This window comes from Muntiacus reevesi, chromosome 1, assembly GCF_963930625.1.
Source record: "Muntiacus reevesi chromosome 1, mMunRee1.1, whole genome shotgun sequence".
NCBI classification, from domain to species: Eukaryota; Metazoa; Chordata; class Mammalia; order Artiodactyla; family Cervidae; genus Muntiacus; species Muntiacus reevesi.
The window spans coordinates 160,427,512-160,444,593 of NC_089249.1; the positions used below are offsets into that span (position 1 = coordinate 160,427,512).

Sequence of the window (17,082 nt, forward strand, 5' to 3'; positions counted from 1 at the left end):
GTTCCCTGTGGAGCTGATCTGACCAGCTCAGTTCCCTCTTCCTTGGGAAGGACCTTCAGAAATCTAACCATTTTCTTCTTCGCCTAAAATCCCCCTCCTCTCAGGTCTTCCCCACGCTCACCTCAGAGAGGTAATGATAATAATGACTTGTTGAATGAACGACTCATGAGGTGACATCTAAGTACAACATGTCACCTTATGAACCTATACTCAACTCATGAGCATATTGGAAGGTGGGAAAACGGAAGTGGGTTACCTGGGTCGTTCTAGGCCTCAAAAAGTTTCGTTTTTTAAAAAATTTCTTTCACAGCTCTGAAGTGAGGCCCCTTCACTTTCTTCAAAATACGTGCAATATCAAAACTACAAGTCCCATAAGGCCTGCCGAAGGGAGTCACCATCTTGGCACACCTTAGCGCGCATGTCGGCGGGAGAGCGAGCCTTCGGGGAGAAGAAGCCCCGCCCTTCTGCAGCCCATTGGTTGGAGGAGCCGGCGGCGGGCTCAGCGGTTGGTCACCGCGCCCGCCCGTCCGCCGCGTCGGCCGGGGTCAGAGTGCGCGGAGGTGAGTCGGTGTGTTGTGGACTCGTGGTGCTGGCTGCCGCTGTTGAGGCGGCCGGGAACGGGCGGTGGGGAGCGGGCGGAGCTGGCCCTGCCTCTGCCTGGCCGGCGCCGCAGTCGGCGCGGGCCGCGCCCGCCGCCGTAAACTGTCCTGAGCTTCTGCTCAGGCCGAGGGAGACGTCGGGGCCTGCACCTGGAGGGAGCCTGCCGCGCTGGCCCCGAGGAGGGGGCGTTGCCATGGCGACAGCCTCTCCCGCTGCTGACGGGGGGCGGGGGCGGCCCTGGGAAGGAGGGCTGGTCTCCTGGCCCCCTGCTCCTCCGCTTACAATCCCTTGGACTTGGATGGGCCCGAGTTGGGGGCAACATCCCGGGGTGGGTGATGCGGCGAGGCCCCCCAGATTGGGCCCTGGTAATGCATGCGGGGTGAGGGTCGCGGCGCGCAGTTTGGGCAGCCTGGGGTGCTGGCCCATGTGCTCACCCTGGATGCATATGGTCTACTGAGAAACGTTCAGGTGGAGAGGAAGAGGGGCAGGGCTTTGCAGGACAGGCTGGGTGAGGTGATTAAGCATGCTGACTTCTTACCCGGGGTTCCTTAGGAGGAGAAAGAGAGGTTTGATCAAAGAGGATAGAAACTAGCAAGGAAATGGTAGATAGACCATCCCCTTTACCCCCTCCCTGACACACATACGCGCAGACACGCAAGATTAGCAGTTCACGTCTTTGTAAATCTGTATCCGTGGTAGTAGTTATGGTGGAAAGAGTGAATAAAGGGCCTAACTTGGCTAGCTTCCTGTTTGCTTTTCCTGCAAATGCTCCAGCAACAGGTGTTTTCTTAAAAAGTCATGAACTTGGATTGGGGCTTGGCTGCAAAGTCTTGCAAAATATAACTGCGTCTTGTGACTTGAAAATTGCTGAACGTGGCTTCTCTTTGGGGGCTTGAATTCTGTCCTTAGGGCTGGATTTTGCAAACTGGTATTACCCATCATTGCCTCTGCTATAGGTTTCTGGTATTAGTTCTTGTCAGACATTTTATCAGTCTTCCAGCTGAAGGGCAAAAAAACAGGAATCCCATTGGCTAAAGACTGTACACTATTTGAACTATAGTAGGTTGTGATTGGCTGAATGATTTTTGATTGTAGAGTTTCTACCAGAAATTGGCTTCATCAAATTCTGCTTTATTTGGACTTTATCATACACAGCATGCCTTGTTTTGGTGGGTTCATGCCTGGAGCTTAAGTATATTATACCTGAATTCCCTACCATTTAAAAGCCAATTTATAAACAGGGACTTGGAGTGTGACTCCACTAATGTGTGTGTCTGTGATCTTGGTTAGAAACCCACTTGGCTGCCTCTCCTCAGAGAGGTGGGGGTTGGGGGAAGGTAGCTGCCGGGAAGTGATTGATAAGGTTTCCTTTATGGATTCTGTGGTGCTTCACTGGAGCTCAGAGCACTTTGGCAACTTAAGCACTCCAAATTAAAAGCTCATTAACAATTCCTGCCCAAAGATCCTGTAAATAATCGGCTAGCTAGGTCACAGAGCTTGGCTGAGAGCTCTCCTTGCAACTTGAAATTTACAAATAAAAGTGCTTTTATTCTCTTTCATTTTGAAAAGTGTTTTCTTTGTGGTGGGGTAGGTTGGCGAGTGGCATTTTCCTAGGGGATCTGAGTAGAATAAAGTGTTAAACGTGTAGAGTGGTAGACAGGAGTAGATTGGTTCCAAACCTCGGTGTTTTCTTTGTGCAAGTGCGTTGCTGGCTTACACGGGCACCTTTGCAACTTCTAGTCTTTTGGAAGATGTGATTAGTAAAAGGTGTAAGATTTATGTGCTCTGAAGAGAAAGTATGGAAGATCTGAATTAAGTGATAAATATGATAAGTATCCATTGATGATTTGACTTGGGGTTTGGCTACCTGGACTTTTTTAGAACTTGAGGCAGACCTGCATGTATTCTGCAAGTGTTACCTGGTCTATGTGGTCCATTTGCAATATAGCCTGTGGTTTTGCGGCAATCAGTGCTTGCCCCAATCCCTGCCTCAGTTCCTGAGTTATGAATATTGTCAGCTGTAACCAGTGTCCCCTCCTTGACTAGACTAGGATTCTGGATTATCCAGAGAGCCACCACTTCATGGCTATGTTTCTCAGTCCAGGCTCTGATATTTTAAATGTTGAGTGTCTCCAGGAGATAAACCTCCTTTGGAAGAAAAATATGCCACTGGATAAAATGAAGTTCATCCTTCCAAAAGTATATATAGTTGACCATTGAAATATGCAAAAGTTAAGGAGACTGACTCCCCACACAGTTGTAAAATCTGCTTATAACTTTTGACTCCCCCAAATTTAACTGTAAATAGCTTTAACTGGAAGCCTTACTGATAACATAAGCAGTTGATTTAACACATATTTTATATGTATATGTACTTGTATTTAACACATTCATGACATCTTATTTTTTTCTTAAATTTTTTGTCATGACTAGGCTGCTTGGCTTATCAGCAAGTTTTTAAAAAATTGTCATGCATCTCCAAAAAAGTGTCCAGTATATTTATTGAAAAACACCCTAACGTAGGAAGTAGGCCCACACAGTTCAAACCTGTGTTGTTCAGAGGTCAACTGTAGCTTCTGAAAACTGTACTGGTACTGTCTTCCACATAGATAACTGTTACCCCAAAGTAGTTTGAGTTTAGGAGTTTGAAGTATCGTGTGGTCTTAAGTTGTTTCAAAGAGCAGCCCCCTGGGGATATGATCATTTATATTGAAATAGACTTGTTGCAGAGATGTGTATTTATCCACAGCATTGGGGCTTTCCAGCTCTCACTGAACCTTCAGCATCCCCAGCGGCCAGTCTTGGCATCTTCGAAGTAAGGAGAGGTGAGAAGTCTTATTGCATGGTCAAGTTTTGGCTTGATGTCTTCCTGATGAGTATTTGGGCTTGGAGGGAGGGGAGTGGGGACTGGTGCACATTTTACTTTTCTGTAGCTTTTCCTGACAAAATACTATGTGCTGAAAGATGACTGAAACTTATGCAAAGTTTATGAACTGGTGAGAGTTGGAGGTGGGGTATCCAGACTTTCAAGTTCTGCCATGATTTCTTTGTGGACATCGCACAAATACCTACTTGAAGTTCAGGAATGTCGAATAGAGCTGGAATGATTCTTTGTCCTAAGAAATACACATCTTAGGACATTCGGAAGGATCATATTTATTTGGTTTTTTATAAATGCATTTTACCAAGGCCTTTGGGATCTTGGTTTAATTTGAGTTGTGGATCACCTCTGGGTGGATGGTTAATTCCAGCCTATTTCCATTTTATGAGGATTTTTGAGGCTGGCTAAAAAGTTATGCTCTGTTGATTGATATCCAGGATCTCAGAGGCTGTTTGTTGAATAACTGAGGTCCAGGCATTTTGCTGGGTGTTGGGCTCGTGGTGAACAAGACAACTGGTATCTCTGTCCCTAAAGAGCCTACATGGGAGAGACAGATAGTAAAGAAGCAGTTACAAGACATCTGAGAGGGCTGTAACAAGGTAAGTATATGTGCTCTGAGAGTACTTAGAAGGAGCTCTGACCCAGACTGATGGGTTCAGGGAAGGCTTTACAGAGGAAGTAACCTACTCAGCTAGAATTGAATGAAGATGTGAAGAATTAAGCATAAAGGTCAGAGCTTTGTTGAGTTTGAGAAACTGAAGTTCAGTGTGATCGAAACACAGAGAACTCAGTGGACAGGGAACAGGAGAATATGATAAGAAATGAAGGAGGAAAAGTAAGCAGAAGCCAGGGCCTTATCAACTCTTAGGATTAAATAGTGGGTAGAAAAGAAAGACTAGATCAGCAAACTTTCTGTGTAGGACCAGGTAGTAAATAGTCTTTATGGGTCTTTGTCACAACGGTTTACTCTGTTGCTATGGCACAAAAGCAGCCATAGTACGAAAATGAATGAGCATGGCTGTGTTCCAGTAAAACTTTATAAAAACAGGTGGCAGCTGAATTTGGCTTGTGAGCCAACCACTAGATCAGACCATCATACAAGCAGTGAGGAGCCATTGAAAAGTTTTAAGCATGAGCCTGATACTACATTTGTGTTTTGGAAAGTTTGCTTTGATTTCAATGTTCAGTGTTAAGAATAGATTGTGATAGGCAGAGAGACCAGTAAGGAGGCTGTGGCAGTTACATATGGGTGACATTTTATATTTTCGCTATTGAGGCAATGTTTTGAGAACTAAAAATTGAGTACACCTGAATCTTTGCATCGATGTGTATGCTGTCCTCTTCACTAATTTTCTGATTATCTACTTGAGCTTAAAGGATGTTTACTTGAGAAATTGTTGGCAATACCAGCTCCTGTTTCTCAGACTAGAAAAGATGGGTGGGAAGGACAAGTTGGTGTGGAATGCATGAGAAGTTTTGGGAAACTGTTTTCTATTGAAAAAAGTCGGAAATAAATGTACCCTGGGAGAGATTTTAGTCTTTGGTCTCACAGCTTAATGTCAGTTACTTTGAACTCCTGAACTGCATACCCGGAGGGGGACCCATGTTCCTAGCTTCCCAGGATATTGCCGTATTCTCTACATGTCCCACTCAGTCTCTCCTTTGTTTGCTTGTAGGAAACCGGTGATGTTTCTCTGGTTTTGAGAATGTCTCCTAGTTGAGTATGACGGTGTGTGTCAGGTACAGGGACCAAATAAAGTATTTGTGAGTGTCTGATGAATTGTCCTCCTCCTACAAGCTCTGGAGTGCATTGCTGGAGGGAAGCCTATAGGTTTCTGATAGCAGTGCTTATGTGACCTTGGGCAAGTGGCTGACTTCTCTGAGTTTAGCTTTCATGTCTGTAAAATGGAAGGTTGGTTAAGGATTTGATGAGATGTAAAACTCCTAGCACAGTGTCCTTAACTTTTGTTATTAATAGTATTTTACACAATTTTTTTAAAAAGCATCTAGCAATCGGGTGACTTGGCCTTTGGCTTAGTATGTTTGGGGTCCTCACAATCGTCATTGTGGCCGTGTGATAGAAACACAGCCCCTGGTGGAGGCAGCCAGCAGACAGGAGTACATTATAATTAAGGGAAGACGCTGCTTTTCACAATGGAAAATTTTCAGACAGCAGGAGTCCCATCCGGAATTCCAGAACTTTCTTTGGGGTGGACCTTAGCCTCAACACCATCAGTGAAGCAAACTGGGCGAGCAGCTACCCGAAAGAAATTCATCAAAGTGTGACCAGTCATTTCTCCCAGTCTGTCAGGGTCATTTATTAGTGTTGCCACCCTTGTGGCCCTTCGTCTTTGTAAAGTGCCTCTTGAATGTGTTTTTTTAAATTACTTTTCACCACCCCTCTGGGAAGTGCGCCAGGTGGTCAGCATTACTGTCCGTGCTGCACAAGTGAGGAAACTGAGGCCTGGGATGGTTGAGTGTGCTGTCAGCTGGTGCAGTTGCCTCCCGATGAGATTGTGTGCGTTTATTGCTGTGATTTCTCTTCCTTTGAGTGAGAGGTGTATAGTTGATGCAGAACTGTGGTCTGCTGCATGCCTTGTCCAGATCTGCTCGTCTTGATCTGGATCCGTTTATTCACTTGGTCCTGTTGGGTTTTAATTGATGACTGCTAGGAACAGGCCTGCTAGGAGGCAGATTCCCTTTGGGTCATTGTTTTTAGACCATCCCCCTTTGGGGACATTCTTGGGGGAGCCTTGGGTGACGAGAGATTGCTTTGATATGTTCAAAATTGTGCCTCGTGCCCCACAGCTACAGGTAAAATCAAAAGGCAGATAATTTATGGGAGTGTCAGAGCTGGCCGCTGGCACCTCAGGAGGCCATTAGTATGCCTGTTCAGACCCTCTGTGTCCTTGCAATTGATTCCTCTTTGCATGAGCTTGATTTGGGAAGCTGTAGATCTGTGGGTAGTGATTGGATGTGACAGTCCAAACACCGGTCCCTAAATTAATCCTTTTAATAGTATTCCCGCACCAAGGCAGTGCTGGCCCACTCTCTCTTACTGGGGAGGACAAAATTGGTGGGGGGTAGGGGGGTAGGAAGAAGAGAGAAGGAAAAGAAGCTTTTCTTGGTTCTTAGGCCCTGCTCTGTTCCGACACGTTCCAGTTCCAGAGCAGTTGACGTCATGTCGTTCAAATGTTGCCTCCCACTTTGTGCCTGGCCCTGTGCTGAGAGTACAGAAATGAATAAAACTTGGTCCTTGCCCTTAAGGATCTAGGTCTAGTTCAGTGTTCCTTTCACTTTTTAGAACTCATATACTCCTTAGATGGAGAAAAACTATGCTTTAATACTACTTGAAATTTTAAAATGGTTTCAATGGTCCAACTAAAAGAAGTACTTTTTACACATACATACGTAACATATACCCCTACACCTGTCTTCCATTTTTCTCCCTGAAAATTTTTATCTCCCTGAAAATGACTGGTAAGAGGAGAATCAGGTAACTAAAATCTTACAATATAGTGAGATGAAAGTTATGAAGTAGGAATAAACTGTGCCACTGGATCACTTAAGCAATCAACTTTCTGATGAAGTGTCAGAGAAAGTTACTAAAAGGGGGAGATTTGAGCTGGGTTTTGAAGAAGGAGCAGTAATTTGCCTGATTAAAATGAAAGTACATTTCAAAACAGAGGGAGCAGCAATTGCCAAGGCACAGATTTGTAAAAGGAAATGTCACGTTAGGGGCCTGAGCACGAGCTGGTTGTCACCCTACTTCCTGCGAGTTTCTTTGCTCCATGAGACAGGAAGATTTGCTCCTATGGAACTGGGTTGGAGGAGAGGTTTTGAGTTCGTTGTGCTGCAGTTGTTCTAATCCAAGACATTGCTTCCCGTTTCCACTTTTGTACGCAGGGCTGCAATTTGTTTTTCTTCTTAGAAACAAATTTGGGTGATTTGGACAGACTTAATTATTGCTTATGGTTGAGTTTCTTTTAGTTAAAGTCATATCTTAGCTCAGAAAAAAACTACAATTGATATGCATTGTTAGCCCCATGGCTGATGGGAGAATCAGCCAAGTGGAGAACGCGGGCCCTCAAATGTAGGAGAGGAGAACAGGGCCCTGAAGAGCTGAGTGCATCTCAGCCTTAGTGTTCCCATGTGTGAAATGGGAATGCTGTTACCTTTTTTACTTGATGGTTGGGAGGCTTAAATGAGATGAAATATGTAAATTAACAACTATAGTGCCTAGCTTATAGTAGATCTTCAGAAAATAGTAGTTTCCTTTCCTCTTTCTCCTGTATTAACAATAATTCCCTTTAACTGAGATCGTACTATTGTGCAAAGTGCTTTGTACATATTATATGATCTAATTTAATCTTTACAAGATAGGCATTATTGTTGTAGCTATTATTACAAAGAACATGTGGTGGAGTCGGGATTTGAACTGGTGTTTGTCTCATACCAGCATTTTTAACAGCTACTTGTTTCTGTTCTAATTCTCCATCTTGGAAGCAGGGAAGTAGCCAGTTCTGGGTACCTCCCATCTGGGATCAGATGCTGTTCTACGAATGTGGGAGGACCTGAAAGGGATGAGAGTACCGTACCATACCCTGCCCTTTCTCCATTTTTGTTCTGTTTATGGTGTGTTAGGAAACTAGCCTTTGCCCCCTCTTCTGTGCTGTGGGGCACAGCTGACATGCAGGTCTTTTGCAAAGAGAGGTTTCTCAGCCTTGGCCCCTTAGAGGAGTTAGCCCAAGTCACTGGATGTGGCTGAGGGTTAGCAAACAGCAGGCAAATCACAAACAGGCACTTCTTTTTTCCATGCTATCTTGAGTGGCTGAGATGAGCTAATTGAAGAGGAGAGGCACCCTCCTATAGCTAGTGATGTTGCCGTCAGAATTTTGTGTTCCTGAAGGTCTTTAGCGACTTTAGCTCTGCTGATAGTTTGGGTTTAGCAGCTGCTGCCGATGTTGGACAGATTCTCCCTCGCCTTGCCGTGGAGCCGAAGTAGCTGAAGCTCCAGGCCGAGAGGGTGATGGGTTCACAGAGGAGGGGAGTGTTTTGTTTGAGATGAGGACCCAGCTTTAGAGTTCCTGCTTCCATTCTGTGTTGGGGCCATCAGGAAGTCATGTAGAAGTTCCAGGCTTTTGTCGGTCTGTCAAGCTTTGTTCCACCTTCAGCAGACTAGGCCGAGCCGTCAGGCTGCTGGCCTCCGCTGTGAGACTGCAGAAAGGCTGAGGGGACAGGTGCTGGTGCCTGCTGCTTGTGTTGGGGCAGTGGCTGGAGGCTCTGAACTGGGGGCTGGGAGTCCTGGGTTCTCTTCTTATGCTTACTTGCTCTGTGAACCTTGGGCTGCTCTTTTCTCTTTCTGGGGCGCATTTTCCCTGACCGACTGCTCTGTGTCCCCTCTTAGGTTTTCTTTCACCTTTGACAGTCTGTGATTTTCACAGAAAGTGCTCCAGCAGTAAGAATGCATTCATTAGACTGAACATTATGACTCTCGAAGGCATGCAGTTTATTTATATTTTTCCCAGGTTATTTTTAGCCGCTCAAGGCAGGGCCTGTGACTGACGAGTTGCAGACAGGTGTTACTGTGTGCTTGAGGATGCCTCTGTGGCTCAGGTGCCCGAGTACTTGTGCTGCTTGCAGGTCGGATTGGGGCAGGGACTTGCCCTGAGACTCGGTGCTGGGGATGCCACGGCTGTCCCACGGGCTTCCAGTCAGCTGAACCCAGAACCTGCCTCGGTGCCCTGGGGTTTCTCTGGAATGCACCTCTGCCTCCCAGTCTGGCTCCCCCACCCCACCCACCAACATGTGGCATGCAGAATCTTAGTTCCCTGACCAGGGAGTGAACCCAGACCCACAGCAGTGAAAGCCCTAAGTGCTAACCACTCCCCAGTCTGGCTTTTTATGGAGTGGATTGAGTCCAGAGGTGGTACAAACCCATACCCTCCCCAGAGATATCCCAAGTGGATGGGGAGGTGGGGTAGGAGTGGACCCCATATTTCATGATGGGCTTCTCTTCTGTTCTCTCCCCCAGGCTCCCCTGACCTGCATGTGGATATTAAAGGATGGGCCCCTCCTTTCGCCCTTCCTTCCCCCTCCAGTAATGGAAGGCTATAAAATGTCTATTTACCCAAGACACCAGAATGACTCCTCTGTGGTTCCACTAATCTGGTGATTTGGTGCTTCTCTGGTCTCTCAGGTAAATACGGATCGAGGCTTTTTATAAAGGCATATTATTTCCCTCATTAAATGTGTGTTTTGGCACATGCGTTATTTACCTGACCGACAGTAATGGCTGCAGAGGAGCCATTGTGTCTGTTGTGTAAATACTCTGCCCAGAGACGGTCCTCCAGGGGCTGTGGCGCGGGCCTGCTCCCCCGAATCGGGCTGTTTTCCTCTCCCCTGCCCCACTGGGAGGCTGGTCCCTTTATTTTGAGGAGAGGGAATCATTCATTTTCCTCTTTGCCATAGGCTACTTACTACCTTTAATTTGCTAGGAGAAGGAAATGGGTGTCAGAGTAAATGTGTGTAAATCTTGGTCTCGGGTGAAAGCTGGTGTGCAAATAGATATACAGAGAACATAAACGGTTCCTTTTGAGTTCTGCCTGTCAACTAGATTCTCATAGTCCCGGTTGAAGTCCAGGTTATCAACTTAAATTCTGCAGACTTGTGACTGAAGTATAAAGACATCAGCAGAAAGGGGAAATCCCTAAGATGTCAGCGGGTAGACAGGCAGGTAGGGAGCCTCTGCAGGGAGTGCTGGGGTGTTTCTGGAGTAGGTGCTAGCAGTGGCAGGAGTGCCCAGTGAGGTGGCATTGGGTGGGGGCACTTAGGATGGAGACTGTGCAAAGAGGGCTGGTTTTTGCCAGCCTCTGGGCAGCCTACCTTCTGTAGGCAGTATAGGATTATGGCTCCTTCATGTACTGTTCCATGTTACCTTTTTTTTAAAATAACATTGCATGTGGCTTAAAAAAAATTTTTTTAAAGTTCAAAATAGGCCAGATTTATATAAAGTTAGAAGTAGAGTACAAAGATTTTTTTTCCTGAACTGTTGAGTTGAGTTGCTTACCTAACACTCCGTCACCCTAAATACTATGCATGAATTTCCTACGTGCAAGGAGATTCTCCTACCTAACCATAGCACAACCATCTAAATTAACATTGATAATGTTACCTCCATTTAATCCTCAAACCCCATTCAAGTTTTGCCAGTTGTCCCAATAATGATCTCTGTAGCAAAATGATCCAGTTCAAAATCATGCGTTGCATTTAGTTACCAGGTTTGTTTAATGTCTTGTAGACTTTTCCCAGTAAAATTTCCTTGATATTCATGACTTTGATACTTTTGAAGATTACAGGCTGGTTATTTTGTAGACTGTCTCCCATTTAGGGTTTGTCTGGTGTTTTCTCGTGATTAGATTCAGGTTATACATCTAATGCAGGAGACCCTGGTTCGATTCCTGGGTCGGGAAGATCCACTGGAGAAGGAATAGGCTACCCACTCCAGTATTCTTGGGCTTCCCTTGTGGCTGAGCTGGTAAAGAATCCACCTACAATGCGGGTGACCTGGATTTTATCCCTGGGTTGGGAAGATCCCCTGGAGAAGGGAAAGGCTACCCACTCCAGTATTCTGGCCTGGAGAATTCCATGGACTGTACAGTCTATGGGGTTGCAAAGAATCAAGCATGATTGAGCGACTTGCACTTCATTTCATGCATCTTTGATAGAAATATCACAGAAATGATGCTTTGATTTTTCTCATTGCATCCTATCATGTGATGCATGATTTTGATTAGTCCCATTATTGATGATGTTCATTTTGCTCACTGGATTGGGTGATGTCTGCTAGGCTTCTGCCCTGTAAACTTATTTACTCCCTGTTAATAAGCATTCTGTGGGTAGATACTTTGAAACTATGTGAACTCCCTTACCAAACTTTAACTTTTAAAATTACTCATTCATTTATTTTTATCTTAAGGCCTCATGGTTTCCTTTTTTTATTCAGTGCATAATAATCCATTAATATTATTTACTTGCCAGTAGGAGCCCCTTCAAGCTGGCTTCTGCATCCTTTGAGTGTCTCCCTGCTTTTTGGCACAACAAGATGTTCTAAGCTCATCTTGTGCTTTCTCTGCTATAGCCCTGGAATCGGCCATTTCTCCGAAGAGTGTTGTTTCTCCCTGGCCCTTCAGTAAACAGAGCTAGAAAATAAATATACATGTGTCTGTATATTTGTGTGTAGATGTATACTCATCCTCAAATTTACATCTAGCTTTATTTTTATAGCATATATGTCAGAAACCTTGAGTTCAGCTCCAATTCCAGTTGAAGATATTTCCAGTTCCACTTTGACATAAAGATGTTTTCCCTTTCCGTATTAGCAGTGAGAAGCCTGGTCCCATTGCCCTTAATGGAATCCCCTTTTGGATCAGTCCCTCTGTGTGTAACTAATCTCCCTTTGTTGCTACTGCCCTTTCCCCCTCTTCGGTGTTTGTTTTACCTACCCGTGGCTCCCACATCAGGCTGCTCCTCCCTCTCTCCCAGTGGATGCCCTTCATACCCCACTGGGGCTGTGGCGTGCTGCGTCACACCTTCCTGCCTCTTTATGGATGCTGGTACCTACCCCCCATCCCCAGCACACATACTCTTCTGTTCCTCCCACTGCAGCTGATGGAGACTTCTATTTTCCTCTTCCACAATTAATGGCTCTAAAGCTATTAGACTGAATTTTGTAGGAAGAGAAGAGCTGCCCTCTTTTTCGTGACTTGAGTTGAACTCGATTTTTAGAATTAAGAGAAGTATGGAACCTAGTGACTGCACACATGTGGAGGCCCGGTCTACTGTCTGCTCTCAAGGATTTTTTTTTTTAATTAAAAAAAATTTTTTTTTTGTTGGGGTGTAATTTTACACCGTTGTGTTAATTTCTGCTATATAGCAGAAAAGTGAATCAGCTATTTGTATACATAGATTCCCTCTTTTTTGAATTTCCTTCAAAGACTTTTTACAAGAGACAAACTTTTTGGTATGGGTGAAATCAGTTGAGAAAGGAAGCGTTGGCCATTGTGAGGACCTCTGGCTATCAGTGTGTGGTCTGTTGCAGGGGATAGGGCATGTATAGTATCTGGTATGGGGGGTCTAGAGCAGTCTGGGGGTGCAGAAGACGTTGATGTTACTCTCTGAGATTGCCTTATGCATTGGGTTTATAGGCTCAAAGTATGGGTGTCCTGAGTTGGCCAGGTGGGCATAACCCAACAGGGTGATAGTAATAATGGTAAGCTAATACTTACTGAACCCTATGTGCCAAACCCTGCTCTCATTTCACTCTCATTTAAAGAGTAGGCGCTGCTATTGTCATTTTACAGGCGAGGAATTGAACAGAACTTGCCCAAGGTGCCATGGGCAAGCAAATAAGTGGTAAAACCCGGATTCAAACCCAGAAGTGCTCCTTAAGCACGATGCTTATGGTCTGATTGACCATAAACACTTTGCATAGTATATATACATACTGGAAAACATTAAAACTTTCAAAAGTACTTATACATGGCCTGACTTTGAGGACTTAGAGAAGAGTTCTAAGGCACTGAGGGACTTTGAATTCAAACTAGAGTGTGTAATCTGAGCAGACTGGTGTCTCCCATGTCAGCAAGGCTTCCAGTACTGTTCAGGAGTGGGTGACGTGAAGAGTTGAGACAAGATCCATCAGAATGGGGCTTCAGAAAGCTTAAACTGTGTCTGTTTCCACATTGAACAGCAAAATTTCTTGTTTAACTTTGAGGATTAAAGTTGAGGGAATTTGAGTATTGGGTATGAAATGGGAAAAACACAAACTTCCTGCTTTATTCCTCTTTCTTTTTTTTTTTTTTAAGGAAGTTTGAGTTATTTGTGAGTAAAACTGAGACTTTGATTTTTATATTTCATTAGCCCTCTAAGGAGCAGACATTCTGCAAATTTAAAGGGAACACTTGAAAAGTGATTTGGATTTTTTTTTTTTTTTGCACATGTTCACTCAGAAAACTTTACTAGATTTTTAGCAATGCTCCCATTACTGCCACATCTGGGTTTTCTCTTTTTCTTTCCTATTTAAAAAAGTCCTGCAGTCATTCAAGGCCTGTAGTAGAGTCTAAAGGCAGGGGGGAGAAAGGGCCCCGGCTGCTGGCAGCTGTGCTCTGCAAGCGTCATTCGTTCCCCCAGGGTGCCACTTACTGTCTGGGGCTGGGGAGTCACCAGACTATGGTGAGCAAGCTCCCTGTGATGACTGTGCCTGCTTTCCAATTGGGAGAAGGGAGGCGGGTATATGGAGACGTCAAGATACAGAAAGGAATGCCGGGGGCAAGTGGTTGGGAATGGAGCTGAGGAGAGAATCCTGGGCATTTTCTGCTGTTTGTCTGAGTCTGCTTAGCTCCCAGGACTGATTGTGCAATGGGGTCACCCCGGGTTACTTTGGGAAACTTAGCTTTAATGTTAACTGTTGCCACCTGAGAAGTGACCACAGCATTTTTGTGTCTCCTCTCTTTTGAACTTCAGAGCTCCACTTAAAGATCAAGGCCAGTGCTGCATCTTGTTTTGAGATGGTCTGGGAGACTCAGAGCTGTCATAATGCTGCGGGGGCCAGTGTTTAGGGTCTTGAACTTTAGTCATGAATACTGGGGTTTATAAAAGGGGCGCAGAAACACTGGGGAGTGGTTCATGCTGTGTGAATATTCCTGAAGACTAGATGGAACAGGGCCACGGTGGGAGGGAGTAACCCAGACTCTGTTCTTTTTTTTTTTTTCTCTTTCTTTTCCTTTTTTTTTTTTTAACTTTCCTCCCCTAAGTTTTAGATGCTTCTGGATGTTCAATGCTAGCACCTTTACAGACTGGAGCAGCTCGATTTTCTTCATATTTGCTTTCAAGAGCAAGAAAAGTGCTGGGCTCTCACTTGTTTTCTCCTTGTGGTGTTCCGGAGTTCTGCTCCATATCCACCAGAAAGCTGGCGGCCCACAGCTTTGGCGCATCCATGGCGGCAATGATGTCCTTCCCTCCCCAGAGGTATCACTACTTTTTAGTGCTGGACTTTGAGGCCACGTGTGACAAGCCACAGATTCATCCTCAGGTAACCATTGCATCATTGCTTCAGCAAAGGTGGGGTGGGCAAGGAGGGAGGGAGGAGAGACTGGCTTTCTGGGATGCAGAGGCACTTTCTCTTGTCCTCTTGGCTTTTAGTTACACATCTGGAGATCCTGCCTAAGAAGCAAGATTTGACTCAGGCATCCTAGGGTGAGGTAGACCTGAGAGGTCTACCTGGAGGACAACTGGGCACACTGTTTCTCTCTGGTCTCAGCCTTTGAGAATCAAAATATTTCCTTCTGCCCCATCCTTCCTCTCTCCTTTCCCTTCCCTCCTTCCTTCTCCTGCTGCTGCTGCGTGTTGTTTTAAGGAGTACTGTGTTAGTCAGCCTCCAGGATGGCCCCCAGTGATCCTGGCCTCCGATGTTTCCACCTGTGGCAGTTCCCCTTCCACACTGAGTCAGAGCTAGCCCTGTATAGTCAGTAGAGTAGCACGGAAGAGATACTGTGACTTCTGAGGCTCAGTCATAAAAAGCATCGCAGCTCACCTTGCTCTTTGGGATCACTTGCTCTGGAAGAAGCCAGCCACCATGCTTTGAGGACACTCAGACAGCCCTGGGGAGAGGTACATATGTAACAGGAACTGAGACTCTTAGCTAAAGCCAGTACCAACTTGCTAGTCATGTTTCCTGGCCCTGTCTCAAAGTGAACCTGCCAGCCCCAGTCAAGCCTTCAGATAGCTATAACCCTAGTGGACATTTGACTTCAACCTCAGGAGAGACCCTGAGTCTGACTGACCAGCCGAGCCACTCCTGAATTCCTGGCTCATAAAAACTGTGAGAGAATAAATGATTATTGATATTTTAAGCCACAAAGTTTTGGGATGATTTGTTACACAGCATTTGATAATACAAACCACCATTGTAGGACTGTTGGAAAGGAAAATTTCTTGCTTTTTTTTTCTTAGTTAATTACCAGCTGTGTTCAGGGGTCTTTTACCTTTTAAGGTGGTGCTGCTAGGAAGCTTGGATTAGCAGCAAGAGACTCGTGCACTTGTGATACTGGAGTGCTTCTTATTTTCTTTGGGGGTGTGCCTGGCGGCTGATATGGCAGTTCATTATAGTGTGGGGGTCTTGGGTGTGCCTGACTCTAGAACTATAACTCTTCCCTGTAGAGCTGGATTATCAGGTGTGTAATTTGGGGATGTGTAGACGTGTTGGTCTGGGAGTAGCTTTTAGTAGTTAGAGGAGGAGAAGAGGATGGTAGGAGCAGGCACTTGGGAGACAAGAAGGTCCCTGCAGAGGTGAACTGGGTTCATTTCTCATGGTTGGTTCTTTCCCAGGAAAGGGTTCTATCTTTAGATAAGAGATTATTTTCCAGAAAGCAGATACCACACGCTTTTACCTTCCTCTACTTCTCTCTTTCCTATTCTCCCTTGCAGTAGTGGTCTACTTTGGGAAAGGACTGAAAGCAGGCCTGCTGAGGCTTGAGAAGACAGGAGCTGGATGAGGAGAGCGTCCTAGGGAAAGGGAGGACAGCCTGGAAGTGGCCGGAGCCACTTACTTTCTTAGCCTCTTGCTCCTACCCATGTTGTAGAGTCATCTTCTCCACCTCCCCAACCTACTGGAGATTCTGTGATGGGTGTGCTTGGATGGTGGGTGGGAGTCTTGGTTACATAGATTCTCTGGAGTGGAGAATCAGGGAACCATACCCCAATATGCCATATTATCTCCCTTGCTGATGATTTCAGTCACTGAGTAAATCCAAGCAGGACCTGAGTCTAAAAATCTAACATATCCCTATTGTACAGGATTCAGCCCTCTTCTGAAGCCTCATGGTTGCTGGGTACCTTCTCGATGACATTTCCTGCTTTCTGCTTCCTGACACCTGCCTGTGTATGTTTTTTTCTGAACTTTTCAGGTAGATAATATGCTGAGATAATGATGCAACTTTGTTCTCTTGTCCTACAGAGGGTTCTGCCAATGTTATTGAAGATGAAGCTTGATTCATGTCTCAGTTTGGTCTGTCAGTATTACCTTTCATTTCTCTTTCAAGGACTTTGTTCTTTTAATTTTTTGTTCTTTTTATTAATTTATTGCAGTGCTGAAAATGTAATGCAGCTCAGACTTAAATCACTTGTATCACCAACTTCCTTCCCAGGAAGGAGGAAACCTTCTGGACCCGGTTTGAGGTTGGGCTTCCTGCTGTTCACCAGGATCTGAGCCTGATTAAAGATTATCTCCAGAGTCAATGAACCCTGATGATGTGATTCCAAGGGCACTTAAGGAATTGGCTGCCCTGGTTCATTATTAGTAAAGCATTAGCTGTTGCTGTAGAGAACTCAGGAAGAAGCATTTGCTGTCTTGCTTATCTTTAAAAGGCGAATACGAATGATCTTGGAAATTATAGACCCGTTAGTTTACTGTGATTCCAGGGAAGATACTTGACCTGATCGTCAGATAATCAATCAGCAAACAGCTAGAAGAGCATAGGGTACTGAGTAATAACTTACATGGGTTTGTGAAGAAGAGCAAATCCTGTCAGATCAATCTAACT

General features: G+C 45.2%; 1 protein-coding gene across 7 annotated transcripts in view; it reads left to right on the forward strand.

Moving 5' to 3' along the window:
• The first annotated feature begins 537 nt into the window (after positions 1 to 537).
• The window catches only part of ERI3 (ERI1 exoribonuclease family member 3), a 128,777-nt gene continuing 112,232 nt past the window's right edge, over positions 538 to 17,082 (forward strand). For 2 of the 7 annotated variants that reach the window (XM_065914473.1, XM_065914480.1), the window contains exons 1-3: positions 574 to 928; positions 3,350 to 3,425; positions 14,296 to 14,573. In XM_065914473.1, coding sequence (XP_065770545.1) covers positions 794 to 928; positions 3,350 to 3,425; positions 14,296 to 14,573 — 489 coding nt within the window. In that variant the 5' untranslated portion in view covers positions 574 to 793. The other 5 variants (XM_065914494.1, XM_065914503.1, XM_065914488.1 and 2 more) reach the window with 5 other exon arrangements.